This window comes from Herpailurus yagouaroundi, unplaced genomic scaffold (genome assembly GCF_014898765.1).
Source record: "Herpailurus yagouaroundi ecotype Mexico unplaced genomic scaffold, PumYag 199, whole genome shotgun sequence".
Classification (NCBI taxonomy): Eukaryota; Metazoa; Chordata; class Mammalia; order Carnivora; family Felidae; genus Herpailurus; species Herpailurus yagouaroundi.
The window spans coordinates 12,283,650-12,304,540 of NW_024412430.1; the positions used below are offsets into that span (position 1 = coordinate 12,283,650).

The window sequence follows — 20,891 nt, forward strand, 5'->3', positions numbered from 1 at the left end:
TGCTGAAATCTCCCAGATTAAAAAAAAGTCAGAATAAGATAAGAATGGCACTTCTTCTGATCTTCCACTCCTACTTCTGCGGTCTACGTGGCCCATTAGAACCTCCATTTGCCTCGAAGTCAACTCAAGTCTTCCCAATAAGACAATGTTACCCAGGATTCTTATTCCTCAACTTAAATACTCAAGCAAGCCTTTTCTATACATGCACATTATTATCTTGTTATTGTCAGTTTTACTACTATGAGCGTCTGTCAACCACAAAATGCTTGAGGGATCAAAATTTAAAAACAAAGAGACAAGCACAATAAAACAAAACTTCCAACAGTGATTTCAACTATTTTGTTAAAAACCAAATCTCTAGTTTCTAAACCGGGAAGCTCAAGTTGCTATGCTTCCAGGAATTGGAGGAAATATTTAATGTAAGATTCATGACCATGGTGAGGTCTGATCTTCACTGAAAAAGATCCCAATCCAACTTCAGTCCTCACAGCAAGGAAGTACTATTTCAGAAAGTCCCTAGATTCTCAGAGGCAACGGCAAACACAAGACACTGAAGAAACAGACGAAAAAAGGAGATTTTATTCATTTGTTTGTTCATTTGTCCATTCCAAGTAACGAAATTTAATCACCGCATGTTTCCTGCTCTATAACACGACAGAACGAATGTTAGAAATGTCATATAAACATCAAAATTGTCACACAATAAACTCTTCAAGATAAAACCTTTATGCAGGACATAAAGGTCTACAATAAAAACCAACAAAAAGAAGAATTATGCACAGCAAATCCAGGGGCCTAGAAAAAGTGATCGGAGAGGTCTGTAAATACGAATCACGTAAACGCTACTGTGCAGAAACACAGCTATTTACGGATACGGTTTTTAACAACTTGTGTCAGCTTCGTGTGGGCGTCTGTGTGTCACTCTAACGAAGTGAAAATTGAAGGAGAAAGAAAATAGTAAATAAAAGGCAGGAGGAAGAAGCCAGATGACTGAGGAATGGCTCTGGGACGAATCAGACAATCAGAGCTGCTCTGCGCCGGAATCTGAAATGCAAGAGGCACATTTGGTGCGCGCTCGTCTAGGCCTCCCACTAAGGGCATTCTTCCGCTACCTGTGTCGGAGGACCGGGGGCTTCTGAGGACGCATAGCGAATTAGCTCCCCAGCTGTTCTCATGCATCCAAGCAGCTGCTGCTGCTGCCTCCCGCCTCCAGTAGTCTGTCAGCACCTCTAAGCTCTGCCCCAGCAGACGGGCCTCTCCGCTGAGGCCCCTTATGCAGCTCCGAGGAGACAACGTCTGAAGGCGGGAGCGGGCTGGCACGAGATGGCCTCAGAGCCGTGGGTTCCATCAGCTGCTTGGGCCACTCTTGCTAAAAAATGAGCTTAACGACATACCCCCGGAAGAAATTTTCTGAAATCCTAAGAGCATTCAGTGGAACACAGAATTTAATCCACCGAAATACACTTCACAGATGTTTCAAGAACACATCTATTTTATAAAGTAATGCACATCTGTATGAACAGAATGAAAAGACAGAAGAACCTACAGGAACTGGAAATCAACATTTTAAAAAGGATGCATTAGGAACTAAAACGTAAAGCTTCGGTGTATTTTTACACAACAGATTATTTTTGCAACTGTACAAAAAACTAAGCAGTTTTTTAAAACTACTAGGCCTTTTGAGCACCTCAAACTAAGATTCCTAACAGTATACTTTTACAGATTTCTATACCAGTTACTTTTTTGAGCGGTTCTAAGTGTTTTCTTCCTCATTAAGCAAAAGCGCAGTGACACAGCCTTACCATGGCTCGGTAGTCTTAGCTACAAGGAGAAGCAAACATATTAACCAAATATGCCAAACTAATTTCATTCAAAACGTTTTGGGGCCCCATTTTTCAAAAATGCACATACATCTTTCTTATAATAGAATCAAGCATATTTATCAATTTCTTAGTAACTACTATGAACTAACATTATTTATTGTTAATATTAGTAACAGCTTTAAAAGTACCTTGATCTTTGTGTTTCTAAAATTTTTCCCAGTCCATTTATTGATCTGAAATAAACATAAAAATGAGGAAGAAAGGGTTACAAAGAGTACATGTTAAACTTTTTAAAAATCGTTAAGGCACACTGTTTCTAAAACAGGAAGTAAGCATATACGAATATATCTGGAGTGAGAAAAAAATAAAAAACAAAACTTACATTTTTTACAGCTTACTATTTCTTTCTTTTTTTTTTTTTTTTTGTTAAAATTTTTTTTCAACGTTTATTTATTTTTGGGACAGAGAGAGACAGAGCATGAACGGGGGAGGGGCAGAGAGAGAGGAAGACACAGAATCGGAAACAGGCTCCAGGCTCCGAGCCATCAGCCCAGAGCCCGACGCGGGGCTCGAACTCACGGACCGCGAGATCGTGACCTGGCTGAAGTCGGACGCTTAACCGACTGCGCCACCCAGGCGCCCCTTTATTTCTCTTTCTAATCATAAATCAGGTATATTCCACTTAGGTATTAACACATGATACACAAAAATCTACTGCACAGCTGAAAAACCAGGGGCTACTTAGTGAATTATAAAGAGACCCTTATAAATGATTGAGAAAAATGATTCATACATAGCCAGTACTTCTAACGGTCTCAAAATGAGCGGACCAATCAAAATTTTCACCGATGCTCAATTTTCCACAAGCACACGCTGTGCAAATGGCTCTACACGCGCTGGAAATCAAAACCTGGCTTCGAGGGGCTGTGACCCCAGGCTGTCCTCGGGATCCACAGTGACGCCAAGTCACACAACCAGGTTCGTTCACAGGATAATCTCTCCGGTTCCCTAACTAGAAACTCTACCCAGAAGGCCCTGCCCCTTCTGATGCTACGATGATGAGATAAGATCCCCTCGCGAAGGGAAAACGTTCAACCAAAATGCTCGCTAAGTCCCTTTCAAAGCACTGTCCACCTGACCCATCTGTCTTTATCCCATCGCCTCCACTGCCCTCAGCGCTACTTGCTTAACACACGTGCCTTCTGTTCTGAGGCAGGTCTCTCTCTCTGCCATGTCACGAAGTTCTCCATCTTCTCTGTATAACCTCGTGGCCACTTCCTCTCAAATATGTCCACTTTCTTCCAACTTCCCAAACTAACGCCCCGTCAGCTGCCAGTCTGCGAGGTACAACGGAGAGTCAAAAGCCAAAAGGGCTGTAACCCACCAAAGCACTTTGTCCAAATTCTTTTCCGGGACTGCCATACAGGGCAGGCTGGCAACAAGGCTGACGGTCAACACTGCTGATGTTAGAAACCCAGGTTTAAATAGTCAACATGGGGACAGAAAAGCCCGGTAGTAATAATCCTTCCTTTGCTGCCAAAAATGTTTGCTGCGCGATTTATGTTCTCCTTTCCAGCAACCACAATGATGCAGAGGATTTTGAAAAGAGAAACAAAATTTAGGAGACCGGTGTCAAAAGGAGTAAAGGAAGCAATCTCCATTCACTGCCTTCATCGTTCTAGACTTTTCAAAATTATCAACCATTTTTCTATTTCTTTCATAATGTTATTCACTGCAACTTGAAATTATTATGTAAACTAGGAAAAAAATCTACACTCTGATAATAGTAGCTAATGGAGCACGTACTGTGTGTCAGGTGCTGTGCAAAGTTTTCCAACACTGTCTCACGTAACATTTAAACGAAACTTAATGAAATAGGTATTATTCCTGTTTTAGAGATGAGACTTAAGAACACAGCAGGGAACAGACCAATGAGTAGAACCCAACCCGATTCCAAAGTCCATCATCTTAAACGCTATGCATCACTACCTGCCATCCACCTGGAGGCATTATTACAGTTTTTTAGAGTAAAGACTCAGAGGATATTAATATTAAAATAATATAAAATATGCAGAAAATATTAATTTCTTTCTTCTTCCATTATTTTTTTAAATTTTTTTTTAACATTTATTTATTTTTGAGACAGAGAGAGACAGAGCATGAGCAGAGGAGGGTCAGAGAGAGAGGGAGACACAGAATCCCAAACAGGTTCCAGGCTCTGAGCTGTCAGCCCAGAGCCCGATGCGGGGCTCAAACTCATGGACCGCGAGATCATGACCTGAGCCGAAGTCGGATGCCCAACCAACTGAGCCACCCAGGCGCCCCTCTTCTTCCATTATTAATCACTGCAGCCAATCTCCTCATGAGCCTTACCTTTACTGATTCCATTTATAACATACTATATGAATTGGTACTAAGAGAATCAAAATCCGATTGATGTCAGCAGATTATATCCATTAAAGAGGACTAATAATAAAAGCTACTGAAGGTCTCTTTGCACAAGGCATTTATTAGGTCCAAAAAAAAATAATTCAAAGTCCCTGAACTCTAATCTCATTTGAAAAGTCCAAATGACTATTGGATCATTTCACACATATTTGAGTACCGTTCGCATTGTCCTATGTTGACCAACCTTGGCCACGGACACTGAAGATATTAAGACAAACTGAAGACAGGCATGTTTAGTTGACAGCCAAGAAGAGAAAGTCAATGAGGGTTCAGGGAAATGAGACCACCTGAGTCAGACGAGACTTCATGGATAAGCAAGGGAGAAAAAAAGGGGAAACCAGGAGGACTCTAGACAATGGGTAACACTGCTTTAAAAAAAAAAAAAAAAAAGGAAGGGCGCCTGGGTGGCTCAGTAGGTTAAGCCACTGACTTCAGCTCAGGTCATGATCTCACCATTCACAGGTTCGAGCCCCCGCATTGGGTTCTGTGCTGACAGCTCAGAGCCTGGAGCCTGCTTCGGATTCTGTGTCTGTCTCTCTTTGTCTCTCTCACGCTCATGCTCTGTCTCCCTCTCTCTCTCTGCCTCTCCCCTGTGCATGCGCTCTCTTTCTCTCAAAAATAAATTTAAAAAAACATTTAAAAATTAAAAAAAAAAAAGCAAAGAAAAACAGAGACAGTGAAGGAATTCAAGGATTGGCAGAGTGACAGTGAGAACATGTAAGAGTAAAGAAAGGATCTGGCAAGATACATCCATGGGAAAGTAAATCGTCCTGAGTAAAGTCAGAACTTCATTCAGGGAAAGAGTCAAAGAGAAGACAGGAAAAGGAGGATGGAGTCAAAAGACCCTGAGTATCAGTCTATGAACTTTGAACTACACTCTGCAAACAATGGGGAGTAATTTTACATGCTACTAGTTACGTTACAGTCAATTAGTCAATAACAATATATGATTCAAACTCAACCTTGATCCTACGTATCTACAGGGCAACAGTTATAGTAAAAATATTTTGTATAGTACACTTTGGATTTGTAGGTAGTTAACAGTTAAAATGTCATACCTAATGGTTGTTCTTAATTTCTTTAAATCCTCTTCTGAAATCAAGTCTGTTTTATTAATGATGATAATATCTGCCAAAGCAACTTGCCTAAATTGGCAAACAAAGAACAGATGTCAAAAGAGAAATGTTAAGAAATTGAAAACAGAAAGCCCTTTCAGATCAAATATTCGTTAAGAACTATATAGTATTCTATATAGTAACTGAATTTACTCTTAACCTATTGATCATTCTTCAAATGAATAAATGTATCCATCACTATATAAATTCAGGATTCTCATTTATTCATTCAAAAAATATTTACTAAGTGCTCTCACGTGTGACTCTGAAACTACAAATATAAGTCCCCAAAAGTATGCAATCAAGGATGATTTTCAACTCATAATTTTCTTTGTAAAGAAATGTATACAATTCAGATATTCAATATGGTAAAACATGGACAGTCTACTGACTAAAATATTCCATGTAACAGTTACCATGATTTTCAAAGAAACAGAAGACATTCACTTAACATTAACACTAAACAGTTTTTTTAAAACTACTCTTCAGGAGATACAACAGGATCCTGAGCAAATATCTTCTTCATCATTACAAATATGTATTTTCTCTGTAAAACAGATACACAGAAATTCAAGTTAAAGAGTACCATTGGCAAAATGCTAGAGAACACAACAGCTTGCTATAATCAGAAGTAGCAGAACTGAGGATTCTTTAAACTGTCCTCAATTCTTCAGCAAGTTTAAATCACTATTAATATTTTTTCTCAATTCTAGTTTCACGCTACTTGAAGACACAGCCAATTGTTTCAAAAACCATCGCCAAATTCTCAAAAATAAACTAACTTCAATTCACTGAGAAAAGCAAGTTTCAACAGTATGTACAGGACAATTCCATTTTTGTTTAAGTGTTCTATGAATAAAGATTTAATGTGGACATCTCAAAAGACAAACAGTTACAATCTTTAAATTGGAGGCCATCTACGTTTAACTTTATTTTGGCTTTTATGACACTTCACTATTTCCTATCTGGCTTATTTACATTTGCTATAATAAACATATTTTAGCAAGGAAAACGGTTACAAAAGGCTTGTTCAGTCTAACCTGAATCACACCTGTACACCAAATGCAGTGTTTAGGCAGGACTACAGAACCACAGAGTACCATATTCCAAAACGACAGGGAGTGAACTGCCTGCCTGCCTGCAGTCTATTACTGATGTCTGCCTCCCCCTAGCAAATCTCAGGGAGCCCCTCTCTTAAACGCAGCAGCCCACTTAGCAGCTATGGTCTGTCCCAGAGTTTTTTCCCCGTTAGCGAGAATATGCTTAGGGGAGGCAAACTAATTTAAATATTTCTAAGTCTAAAGACAACCCAATTAGGAACATACAGGTGTTTAAATAAAAAAAAGTTCTAAATGCCAATTGAAACGATTCCCATATCTGTCCCTCTGTTGTTGTTGTAATAGTAAACATGTGACTCAGATGAATTACTATTGAAGACCGTAGTAAGTCAGCCAGCTCTTTTCTCCACAATCATTTTCGATCCCCATGAAATTGTAAAAGAACAACAAAAATAGTTTTCAATGTTCCCTTTTCCCTAGCTCCTCTCAAAGAACTGCTGTGCCCAATACTCATTTTATGCTACAATAAAAAAAAGTCTTAAACAAAATTTTAGTCATTAGACCATTATAAATAGTTAGCAATAATTCAATTATAGGAAAAAAGATAAAAAATTTGCCTTGACTTTGTTTTTATATTTCTTAGTCTGGTTTTGGTTTTCACAATAATTTTCTCTCCTCAATCAGCCAGGAATCAATATACACTTTAAATATGAATACCTAGAAGCTTCATTGATAAGGCCATCAGGTTTTTCTTCTTCTAAATGCTAAACAAAAACAAAGTTTGAAAAAAGTTACTGAGGTATAACACAAAATCTAATGTCAACACAAGGAATTTTACTTTGGCTAATCCCTTCTTGCTTCTTTTTTTTTTTTTTTGATTTTTTTTTTTCAACGTTTATTTATTTTTGGGATAGAGAGAGACAGAGCATGAACGGGGGAGGGGCAGAGAGAGAGGGAAACACAGAATGGGAAACAGGCTCCAGGCTCCGAGCCATCAGCCCAGAGCCTGACGCGGGGCTCGAACTCACGGACCGCGAGATCGTGACCTGGCTGAAGTCGGACGCTCAACCGACTGCGCCACCCAGGCGCCCCAATCCCTTCTTGCTTCTAATGCAGACTTCAGCAAGTTCTATGACTAAATACACAAATGCTGAATTAACTTTTCTAACTGAAAGCATTTTATTCCCCATTTGTGTTATCCTATAGTAAACCTGAGGGGGGTTCTTTTGGGAGGGGACAGGACTTAAATTTTGTTCCCCTGACATCTCCTTTTTCAAAGGAAAACCCTCCAGATTTAAATCACGTCAATAAAAACAAAGAACATTACAGTTCAAATTTTAGGCATTTTCTTTTTTATAAAACTGTTTTTGTTCTAAATAGTCTTTATTATTTGTATTTTTTAAAAAAAGAGATAACTACTGAAATAACACTTTCTTAAAATCTAATATACTTCCCTCCATTCCAATCCCACACCCCATCCCCCCCGGCCGAATCATACACAATATGGGCTCAGTACTGGGCCCTTCATATTCCCTAGAAACAAAAAAGCTGTGGGAAGGACACAGCCCCAGTTCTAGCCTAAAGACAGTTTCTCATTTACAGAAACCCACACCTGAGTGATCTGGCCCCACAGTTTAAACATTTCTTTTGCTGACTTCTGCAGAGTCAAGCTAGCACCAAAAAAAATATTTTGACCTTGACTTAGGAGCCCACCAGGTAGTTTTCATCACTCTGGAAGCAGTTACTATTTTTCCATAATCCTACTTAAAACCCTAAAGGCATCAATGCCATAAGGTTCATCTCTGCGAAATGTTCTACCTTCATTATTTTAACTCTCAACAGAATCTCCTTCTCACAATAAGAAGCTGCCTACTGAGGTCGGAAGCAATTTGATTATATTAATGTTCTTTGTATTTGAAATCAAACTTCACAAATTCTTACCTTCTTTTACATAGTCTCACTCATCCTTCATAATAATCATAGAAAATGGTTATTCTACTCCTTTTATAAAAGAAGAGACTAAATTTACTACCATCACTGTCACAGGATACCCTATTATAGGGATATTTTTCAAAAATTGAAAACATGCTCAATAGAAGTAAACTGAACATAATTTTAAAAACTTGTGAAAGCTTTTCATGTCATATGAAATCAATCTTGTATACAGATGTTACATAAATGTTAACAATCGCATAAGAGTATACTCATAAAGACCACCTAAAAATTACATTCAAAATTATATTATTATTATTATTATTATTATTATTAAAATACTGTATCAAAAACTGTTCCTTGACAAGAGACAAAGTTTACTATTTTTGCTAATCACTCCTGGCCTAAGGCTACTGCATTCTGTTATCACGCCCTGTAGAGAACGAGGCTGCTACCATTCCGGAAACAGCATCAGGCTCAACAATTATTTGTCGAATGATTCTAGTTAACACTTCCTATTTGCTGACAAGGATACGTGGATGCTGTTATTTGAAATATTATATAATGTGCAGCCACAATTCCCTTTCTATTCAGCAAAATCTATTTAACAAAGGCATCTGTTTCTGAAAGATCCTGGAATAGTCTAGTTCTTTCCAAAATTTGAAATGTTTTTCAAAATGTTGTAGTGTTGACCTTTTAGAAGATTTACATATGAGTTTGGGGCTATATGGCTGTAAGCTGCTGGGATATAAAAAAAGATATGGCAGGAAAATGACGAGATTTTGTTTTCGAATTTCCATACCTAAACAGAACCAACCGTGGTTTCTCAAAGTTACCCGGGTTTTTAATGCATTTACTTCTCCAAAATATTAGAAATCTACACTCAAAGCTAAGTAACATTTTACTACCTTCTGGCAGCCAAGAAGTTATCAAATATAATAACACATTAAAATCCCCCAAATACATACAGGCCAACATATACAACTCTGTTATGAATAAGACATGTAATCCTCACAAATAATTACAGAAAAAGAGATAGAAGCCATGCCCTATGCCTATGTGAACCCAAACGTGAAGAAATAACAAATGCACGTTAACATTTATTTTCTCAAGGTACCAGCCCAACATTTCCCCTATGCAACTCTTCCTACCTTCCCAAGTCAAACTTTGCAAAAACGCTAAAACAGTGTCGGTTATTCAAAAGGACATTCTCCAATACTGGCCCTTCAGTCGGATGACTTCCATTTATAGAGTTAAAAAATGGGAATTTTGATATTCTATTCTACCTGTACAGGCAAAGAAGGAAAATATTTGTAAAAGATTTTTTCAAAAATTTTATAATGTGTGTGTGTGTGTGTGTGCGTGTGTGTATCTGTTTGAATGTATGTATACATAACCCCAAAGGATTCCTCATGTCTGCTTAGAGACTATGGCTTTTGCTTATATATTTAAAAAGATAAAAATGATTTGGGTACTAATTAATCTAACACACCCAAAAATTTAGGATTCAGCCCTCCAACTTAGCATATGGGAAGACAGAATGAAACCCTCTGAGATAATGCCATTGTAGACACTATTTCAATACGGGCCACAGAATGTCCTTCTCTGCAGAAATAGAAACAAGCTGGACCAAAAGAGAGAGAAAGACAGGGGGAAAACGCTGTTGTTGACCAAAGTGGAAATAAAGCTGGTGTCAAAGATGTCACATGACATTTAGGAAAAGCAGCGGCAGCCATCTCTTTCCAGTGGATTGATTATAGCTCTAACACTATCTCAGCTTTTAAAAAATGATTATTGCATAATGTCAGTCTATTTATTTTTCCAGTCTTTTCCAAGCCCAACTGTTTTCTGACTCAATTGTTTCAACAGCTAGTGCAATATAACAGAAGAGCCAAAAAGAAACCTCTTGCTTGACCTTTTCTGTGTAACTTCATTCGTTGATTCTATTGCATTAAATGCTGTCACGTTTGTAGAACTGAGAAGAACAATGTTGGTAGCCCTGGTGTCAAGTCCTGAGAATAGAGAGCTGTCATTTGAAGTTGTCCAATTCTTTGCCCATGATTAAAAAATGAATATTTCAGATCAATGGGTGACAATCCCATTAGAGTGATAGCCCATGATATCAATTACCACTTCAGTTTCAATTTGGCTGCCTGGCCACAGGGTACCATTTCTCAGCTTTACATGTGATGGGCTGGCTCTGTGAAGCATGACACCTTAAATTGCTGCCCATTATCCAAGTGTCATTACTTGTACTGCCTCAGAATTCTCTGAATCACAAGCAGCTACTGAGGTCAAGCTTTGCAACCAGAGGAATTGGACAAGTGGGCAAATTCTTTATATAAAAGAAAAGTTATTTATCTGGCATCTGACTTAGAAAATCTAAAGTTTCCATTATCCTGACAGTATGTCAGTTTTGTGTAGGTATATTGATTTAATAATTTAAGAGGTTTTATCAAGGTGGCAGGAGGTTAAACGTTTACTGTGTTTGCATTATTCAGAATGTTGCTTTGTTTATTTGGCCTCAATTCAGCTGATAATGGATTCTTCTTAAGTCCTCTGCACATCTGAATATACACATAAAAGTATTCTTATAGTCATAAATATATAGAGTTTTATTCTGGGTATGACACCTTAAGTCTGTCAAAAATAAAATAAATATCTTAAGCTGCTATACCAATTTATCTGAAATTTGGTAACTAAGGTACATAAAAGATGAATTCAAACATGACTAGAATAAACATTTAGAATAAAGAATTTGATTTCTTTTGCTTCCTCCATAGACATTTTGTTAGAAAAATCCTAATTTCGGAATAGATGGAATTTTTCTGAGTAAAATTGTAATATTTGGAATGTTTCTTTGATTCTTAAGACTATTAATCAATTTGGACTTAAAATCTACAAAGAAATGATCTCCCAAACATCTCAAAATAGGGTCCAATATATTGTGGAGAATACAAAATGGACTTGAATTTTTAAATATTACATTAAACTTCTAAGAAATGATTACTTTGGGTGCTATCCATATTCCCACATTGGGACCAGGAGAAGGACAATTTCATTGTATTTTGCCTTTAGCAGTATTTCACTTGGAAAATTGAGAAATACTGTTTTATTTTATGTAACATGTTCTACAAATCCAACTAGCTGCATTTTATGAATTGAAGCCCACTTAAATGCATGTGAGGAACTTGGTAGTTAGGAAAACTTCACGGGAAGATGCCGTGTAAAGGAGTTTCTCTTCACGACACCTATGGATAAACCCCTGATTTCTTCAAAATAAAGTAAACCGATTGTTTTTTAAAACTCAGATTATTTCCAGTTTGTGTCTGATAGCAGTTTACCGAGAGAAAAAAGTTCTCATATGCTTTAGCAAGCTGGATTTCTTCCATCAAAGAACTTTGGACAGAAGTTCTTACTTGCCAGCACTGGGGGTGAATCCCACTGAGGAAGTTTACATACCGAAACTGGGCCCTGTAGTATCCTTATTGCAAAATATTACACTTTCAACTTTTATCACATCAAGCCAGAGTAACAGCAAATGAATATTTAATTTAAAAACAGAACTGGGGAGGCTGGCGGTTCCGTTAAGCATCCGACTTTGGCTCAAGTCATAATCTCACGGTTCGTGAGCTCGAACCCCACAACAGGCTTTCTTCTGACAGCTCAGAGCCTGGAGCCGGCTTAGGATTCTGTGTATTCCTCTCTCTCTGCCCCTCCCTGACTCACACTCACTCTCTCTCTCAAAAATAAGTAAACGTTTTTTAAAAGGACATAATAATTAAAAGACTCATGAATTTCATTATTCAAGATAGTTAAAAAAAAACCCTTTTTTCTTATATGTTGAACAAACAAAAATGTAGAGAAAACAATATAATCATCCCCATATACCTAGCTTTTAACAAATTATTAGCAACTCACAGCAATCTTTCAACTTACTTTTAATCCATATTTTGAATCCACCACAGTTACGATACCTACAAAGGAATCATCTCTTTTAATCACCTTTATACGTGAGAATGAAAATCACAACTAACCTGTTTCAGTTCGCAAATGTTACTCAATGAAATAAAGTTTTGGCTTTTCTCTTGCCAATGCTTCAGTGTAAGTCAATCCTACCATTTCAAATATGTACTGAGTGCCTAGCACCACTTTAAGGCATCAGAGGTCACAAAATAAATTTTTTAAATGAAATAAGCAAATAAGAAAGTAAGATTTCTATGGCCTTTAAAAAACTTACAATTCAAAACATGATGAGATAAATTCCATAATATAAAGTGGAATGTGAGAAATTACACAAGAAAGGTTATTGCCAGTGTATATTCATATAATCGAAATCAAGACTTTTCTTAACATTTAAATAACTCCTTGAATCTGAGACGTCTTAAGATATCTCATTCCTAGCAATCTGCACCAATTCTGACTCACACAAATGTTTTCCATAACATGAACCTAAGTTTCCAAATGGTTAATTAGTCTGGCAATCTCTGAATTTATATGCCAAATAATTTTTTCAAATGAGAACAGCAGAAGGAGTCTGATGCTGCCTAGGGAATCCAACCATCTACGTGCCATATATATTAGAGCCAAATGACTGGAGACAGTCTTAAATTTCACTTTTTGGCCTATGGAAGACCTCGTTTAAAGAAAGGTCAAGGGTGGGCAGGGCACATAGTTACTTAATTCAGAAAGTTTCTAATATGTCTTAAATGAAGCCTCCAAATAAAACTGCCTAAAAGTGTAAAGGTAAATGAAGTAAGGGGTGAAGGGCCTGCTTAATTCTTAAAGAAAAAAATGAAAGCGGAGATATGATTCTCATACTGTATATTTTAATTAAACAACAAAAAAAACCCCTCTTTAACATACTAAGTATGTAAACCAATAGGACATAAGAAACCTACATAGTATTTCTTTTTAAGTTTATTTTGAGAGAGAAGGCAAGCAAGGGAAGGACAGAGACAGAAGGAGAGGGAGAATACCGAGCAGGTTCCAGGCTGTCAGCTCAGAGCCCGGCTTGGGGCTTGATCTCAGGAACCGTAAGATCGTGACCTGAGCTGAAACCAAGAGTCAGAAGCTAAACTGACTTAGCCACCCAGGCGCCCGAGTAAACCTACACAGTATTTTAAAAGGAAAACCTTAGTGGACGTACTAAATTGGGAGTTAGTAGTAAGATCTGACATCCGGTTACACCACTGTCTGGGCCTTTGGAATCTGTATGAACAAAGTCTTACTTAACTAACTAAACGAGTTTAAAAGCAACAGTGTGGGGCACCTGGATGGCTCAGTCCATGGAATGTCCAACTCTTGATTTTGGCTCAAATCATGATCCCAGGGTCATGAGATAGAGTCCCATGCTGGGCTCAGCGCTGAGTGTGGAGCCTGCGTAAGATATTCTCTCTCTTTCTCTCTCTCTCTCTGTCCCCCTCTGTACCCTCCCTCGCTTGCACATGCTCTTTTTCTCAAAAAAAAAAAAAAAAAAAGTAACAATGCAAGGAATTAAAAATATGAACAAAAATAATCTTAACTGTAACATTTTACCTAAAAACAAAAGAATATTTGCTTTTCAACTTACCATCAAGATAAATGTCGACCCCTAATTCAGCATCAACCCAAAACATAGAGGCTACAGCACCTGAAAAATATATATATAATATTCATCAAATAAAAATATTTCTTCAAACCAAGGAACACTATTCTATCCATGCTATTTTAATTTATCCAAACAGAATTAGCAGGCAAACACATATACAAATTAAGTATGGGTTTCCAAACTTCTTATGGGAATTACAATGATAGAATCTTTTTCTTATTTATACTCATTTCTTCCCCTCTCCTTTTTCCTCCAAAAGAATGAATGAATGGATGAATGAAAGGAAGGGGAAAAAAAAAGAAAAAAAAAAGAAAAAGAAAAACAGACCAGCTCTTCTCACATACAAACCCAACACCAAGCTTCTATCAATGCATAATAATTTACCAACAGATATGAACAAATAACTTGGACAGTATGGATATGTGCACCTAGGATTTAATTTTATTTTTTCTCTCAAATGTAATAATCATACAGTTCACAAATAATGAAATCTCTCTCTTAAGGCAAGCAAAACAAAACACAGATAATTCCAAAGCCACTTGTCTAAAACAGAGAAAAACCTACAAGTCGTGTAGAAGAAAAAGAACGGAAGGTAAACCTACATACTCTATGGCATTACTAACAAAACCTTACACGAGTTAATATGGATATAAAATTTGAAGCTGAGGAAAAATAACCACGCGGCCTGATTAGCATGCCACAACACAGGAAAAAGAAAACTGACAGTAAAGAAAGTATTTGATTTTTCAAAGCATCAAAGGCGCAGTTAGCGACAGGGCTGTCTAAAAGAATGACTGCCGGGGAAAAACAAGGGTAACTGAACTCATTCCAGCGTCTGAAGCTGTCCACCTACCCTGAGGACACGTGGTCCCCCAGGCATCACTCTGTGTCAACAGTGAAATACCTGTCAGCTGTTTACAGTGATTACTCATGCAAGATATAGCAAGGGCCACAAGATCTAATGGTTTCCTGATACCTATTGATTTTTTCCCAAAAACTTAATAGTTTTCCAATTTGACTGAAATAGGATTTGTGAGTAACAGGGGCGAATCAATGCCTGTTCTTTTCAAGGAAATTACTTTCCCATGACAATTATTTAGCTTAGAACTGGAGAGTGTCACTCTCCTAAACGGGGAAACAACTGAATTGCCAATAAGAATTTTCTTCACTTACTTGGCTAACAACATGATTTTAATTAATGAGGGAGAAGAGAGTAAATCTCCCGTGAGTATCATTACTCCAAACAGTAAGTCATAAAAAAAACTCTTAATTTTTTTCACTCAGTAAAATTCCAGTGTTCGCAAGTCATTTTGTTGTTGTTGTTTTTTGTTTTGTTTTTTTTTTTAACTCGTGGATTACTGTTCAGATAGCTTGAAAGTCCTACACAGGTAACGTGTGTAGTATTAAGTTGAATTATAAGAGTGCATCAGAGCTTTTTTCCTAAGTCTGACATGCACCTCTGGTGACAATGATCGGGCTACCCAAGAAAGTTCTATTTAAAATTTAGATGCAGGTGTTTAGCAAGAGGAGCAAAGATGAGAGAGTAAGTTAATCAGTGGTTCCAAACCCACGGTGATTTTTCCCCCCAGGGAATATTTAATAATGTCTGAAGATATTTTTAATTGTCTCAACTAGGGGAGTAAGAATGGCATTTAGTGGGTAGAAGCCAGGGATGCTATTAAACACCCTACAATGAAGAAAAACAAAAACAAAGACAAAGGAAAATATTCCACAAGAGGCACAAGACAATCCCCTACAAAAAAGAACTAACCAACCCAAATGTCATTTGCGCCAAGGCTAAGAAACCCTGTGCTAGATCATAGAATCTCCTTTATTCAAAACCTAATACAACAAAAATTTTAATTCATAAAAGTTAAAAAGCCAAATTATATCAGCAACAACCAAATATACAACCTCTGGCGATAAATTTTGAAGAGTGACAGTCGAAATAAGAAACAGAAAGCCCTATGTGATTTGTGATAATTCTTAATTGTACCCCCACCCTCAACCAGTAACCGGTTGTGGGGAAATAGTTTATAAAATCCAAATACTTACCAGAAACAGCTTTCGAAATGGCAAGAAGGGAAATGAGCAAGGGTCAAGGGAAAAGTCAACAACCCAGGGTAAAAGTTTCTAACCATTTCCACGTTTGTGGAGGAGGGGAACACTTTCTAGGGCTCAGAACAAAATGAACTGGAAGGTCTGAAGCTGAGGACGTACCCACAGCACAAGGTATGGAATATATCTTCATGAGTGGCTGGAGAGAATCCAAGAAGGGAACACTTGGTACTTATGAGAGGAGAGCCCAAATGTCCTACTGCCCATCTGGCTCTCAGTCACCCCCTTTCCTGGGCCTTCCCTTCACTGCTCCCGGCAGTACCCAGCATTCAAACTGAGGCCCAGAAGAAACACAAGTATAGGTGAGATGGGTAGGATATTAAAAATAATTCATCAACACCATATGTAAGACTGACTTTCTCTGAGCCTCCTACATCAAGCACCAACACCCTTGAAAAAACAACGCACACATATTACAGCTTTGAAGAAACAGAAAAGGAACAAAAAATTGAAAAATGAATAAGGCATAGAAATGGCAAAGAACCCATTCTGGAAGGAAACATAACCCAAGAAGCCAAAGAAAATTCTCGAAGGCTTCTACATAATAAAGAACTTAAATACAATCAATTAAAAACAAGCTCTAAAAGGCAAGATAAAGTAGAATATGATAAGGTAGTTTGTAGTGCTAAAGAAATAAACATACAGGGATGTCTGGATGGCTCAGTTGATTGAGCTTCAGCTCAAGTCATGATCTCACAGTTCCTGGGTTCGAGCCCCACGTCAGGCTCTGTGCTGACAGCTCGGAGCCTGGAGCCTGCTTCTGATTCTGTGTCTCCCTCTCTCTCTCTGCCCCTCCTCCACTCACGCTCTCTCTCAAAAATAAATGGACATTAAAAAAAAAAGAAAAAAGAAACAGCCAGTAAACATATCATTACCTAATTAATTCTTTTAAAACATCAAGGAACAGAACAAACACTGGTGGAAACAGAATTACTGACAAAAAAGAACATTCAAGATGATTGAAGTAATGCAGAGAAACAGACAAAACAATTAGAAGATAAAAGATCTGGAGAACAAAAGAAAATTCAGGATGAGGACAATGTTCCTAAATGAAGAAATAAACCTATGGATTTAAGACGATACTGTAATCCAAGAAAAACTGATAATGAATGAAATGTAGATATACCTTGATTATATTACTGACCTTCCAAAATAAAGGAAAAAAAACTGTCAGGCATTTTAGATGAAAAAGCAAGTTACTTTCAAGGAGGCAGACAAAAAACTAGACTTTTCTATAGTAACATTCAATGCCCCAATATAGTAAAATAATGAGGACAAAGCTCTAATCAAAGTGTTCCCTAAGGATATTACCTCCTGCCAAGTCGTTTTTCAAGAACGAAAATATCAGGTAGCCATACTCAAACACTGAAGGAAACAACAGCATTAGAACTCAAAAAATATGTCACTCACAAATCCTTCCTGATGAAATAAGAAAGGAGAACCAGCCCATCAAAAGTACTAAGAGATCAAGGAGCAGTGTCTGCAAAGTTCTGAGAGAAGGAATTTTTATACGTCTCTAAGTAATCCTTCAAGTATAAAAATAAAAGATAAGCACTCTCAAGCAAGTATGCAAGAACTCAAGGCATACAAGCATTTATATTATAGCATGAAAAGATTACCCGAGCATGAAACTCAGTCAATCAAGAGATTTCTCCAACTCAGGAATGGAGAAGCCACAGTACTGGTAATGAGGACTAAAACTGTTCAATATAGAACTAAATAAAGTATGACAAAATGTAAATGTTAGGAATCTTGACAACACAGCACAGAATACAATCTACCAAAGCCAGGAGATGGGAGTAAGTAGAAGTGTTAACTTCCTAATCTTTTAGGTCAGGGAATCAAGAAATAATCTGAATTGACACACGTAGTTTAAAAACTAACTTGTCCCATTAGTCTATGCCTTTTCTAACCTTTTTTTCCCTTAACTCCTATCCCTCACAGTGAAAAAACATTTTTCTGATACTTCAGAAATTCATTTCTTCCACATTCTTTTTTTCAATTATATAGTATTTTGCTTCTACCCATCTTTTATTAAGCAATTTATTAGATAATGCATCTTAATGATATTAATAGCTGATCTATGGAGTATCGAATATGTGCTAGACACAGGTGGTTTACGTACACAATACACATATTTTTTTAATAGAGGTAAAATGGTATGTTACCTTGTATTAGTTCCAGGTGTATGGCATAATAACTCGGTATTTGTATACATTACAAAGTGCTCACCACAGTAAATCAAGGTACCATCCAACACCATATAATTGACTCTCTTCATTCATTTCAGCCCCCTAAACTCTTTCCCCTCTGATAACCATCCATCTGTTCCTGTGTCTATAGTTTGGTTTTGTTTGTTCATTTATTTTGTTTCTTAGGTTCCACATATAAATGAAATCTAATTTATTTCACTTAGCGTAATACCCTGAAGGTCCATCCATGTTGTTACAAAAGACAAGACCATCATACATTTTATACACACACACACACACACACACACACACACACACACACACGAGACATATATTTACATACATATGAGACATATATAGCTCACATCATCCGTATCCATTCATCCATCGATGGACACTTACATTGTTTCCATACCCTGGCTACTGTAAATAATGCTACAATGAACATAGGGGCACGGGTATCTTTTCAAATTAGTGTTTTCATTTTCCTCAGAAAAACACCCAGAAGTCAAACAGCTGGTTCACATGGTAGTTCTATTTTTAATTTTTTTGAGAAACTGCCATACTGTTCTCCATAGTGGCTGCACTAATTTGCATTCCCGCCAACAGTGTAGGAGGGTTCCCTTTTCTTCACATCCTTTCCAACACTGATTTCTTGTCGATTTGATATTAGCCATTCTAACAGGTGTGAGGTGGTATCACATTGAGTGTTTGATTTGCATTTCCTTGATTATTAACGATGTTGAGGATCTTTTCATGTGCCTGTTGGCCATCTGTTTATCTTCTTTGGAAAAATGTCTATTTAGATCCTCTGCCTACATTTCAATTAGATTGCTTGGTTTTTTGCTACTGAGCTCTTTGTACATTTTGGGTATTTATTGACTTGGAGAAAATATTTGCAACTCCTATATGTGATAAGGGGTTAATATCCAAATTGCCTTTACATTTTATTGATGGTTTCCTTTGCTGCACCAATGCCTTTTAGTTTGACGTAGTCCACTTACTTGATTTTTGTTTTTGTTGCCTTTGCTTTTGGACTCAGATTCAAAAAATTCAATGCCAAGTCTGATGTCAAGGAGCTAACCACCTGTTTTTCTTCTAGGAGTTTTATGGTTGCAGGTCTTACATTCAAGTCTTTCATCCATTGTGAGTTAATTTTTGTGTATGATGTAAGACAGTAGTCTAGTTTCATTCTTTTCATGTGGCTGTCCAGTGTCTCCAGGACCATTTACTGAAGACACTGTCTTTTCTTCATTGTATATTCTTGTCTCCTTTGTCATAGACTAATTGGCCATATCAGCATGGGTTTTTATCTGGGTTCTTTATTTGGTTTCATTGATCCACGTGTCTGTTTTTATGCCATATCACACTGTTTTCATACAAAAGCTTTGTAGTAGTACAGTTTGAAGTCTGGGGCTGTGACATTTCCCATTTGTTCTTCTTTCTTAAGACTGCTTTGGCTATTTAGAGTCTTCTGTGAATCCATACAAACTTTAGAATTACTTGTTCTAGAGGCACATGGCTGGCTCAGTTTGTGGGGCGTGTGACTCTTGACCTTGGGGTTATGTGTTCAAGCCCCACAATGGGTAGAGATTACTTAAAAATAAAATCTTTTACAAGAATGTTTTGTTCTAGATGCCACTAGAATTTTGATTGAGTTTGCAATGAATATGTATATTGCTTGGGGTAGTAGGGACATTTTAACAGTATTAATTCATCCCAACATGAGCACGGAATAACTTGCCACTTATTTGTGACTTCTTTAACTTCTTTCATCAATGTCCTACAGTTTCCAATGTACAGGTCTTTCACCTCCTTGGTTAAATTTATTCCTAGGTATTTTATTTTTATGCAAATTGTTTTGTTAGGCTTTTTGCAAGGATTGTCTCCTTAATTTCTCTGACAGTTCATTATTTGAGTATAGCAACGCAACAGATTTCTGTATACTGATTTTGTATATTACGGCATGACAGTTCATTTATTCTCACAGGTTTTTTTGGGGGGGGGCAGTCTTTAGGGTTTTCTGTATATAGTATCATCTGCAAATAGTGATAGTTTTATTTCTTTCCTTCCAATGTGGATGACTTTATCTTTTTTTCTTGGGTAACTGCTACGGGTAGGTCTTCTCATACTTACTGAATAAAATTAACAAGAGTGGGCATCCTTATTTTGTTCCTGATTTTAGAGCATACAATTGAGTATGGGTTTGTCATATATGGCTTTTATTATATTGAAGTACATTCTATATATACTCACTTTAAGAGTTTTTATCATAAATGGAAGTTCAATCTTATCAAAGGTTTTTTCTACATTTATTGAGATGATCACATGATTATTATCCTTCATTGTGTTATGTGGTGCATTACACCAATGATGTGCAGATGTTAAAACATACTTGCATTCCTGGAATAAATCCCATTGATCATGATGAATGATCCTTTTAATACATTGTTGAATTTGATTTGCGAATATTTTGTTGGGAATTTTTACATCTCTGTTTATCAGCGATACCAGCATATAATTTTTCTTTTCTTCTCTTTTTTGTGGTATCCTTGTCTGGTTTTGGTATCAGGGTAATGTTGGCCTCATAAATGAGTTTGGAAGCATTCTTTCCT

The 20,891-nt window shown here is 37.1% G+C and overlaps 1 protein-coding gene across 2 annotated transcripts in view; it reads right to left on the bottom strand.

The window, feature by feature from the left end:
• LOC121013672 (COBW domain-containing protein 2) overlaps positions 1-20,891 on the bottom strand; it is a 52,436-nt gene that overhangs the window by 15,098 nt on the left and 16,447 nt on the right. For both annotated transcript variants that reach the window (XM_040449417.1, XM_040449416.1), the window contains 5 exons: positions 13,949-14,008; positions 12,316-12,353; positions 7,162-7,208; positions 5,330-5,416; positions 2,012-2,056 (listed from right to left, as the gene is read on the bottom strand). In XM_040449417.1, coding sequence (XP_040305351.1) covers positions 2,012-2,056; positions 5,330-5,416; positions 7,162-7,208; positions 12,316-12,353; positions 13,949-14,008 — 277 coding nt within the window. The remainder of the gene's footprint in view (positions 1-2,011; positions 2,057-5,329; positions 5,417-7,161; positions 7,209-12,315; positions 12,354-13,948; positions 14,009-20,891) is intronic.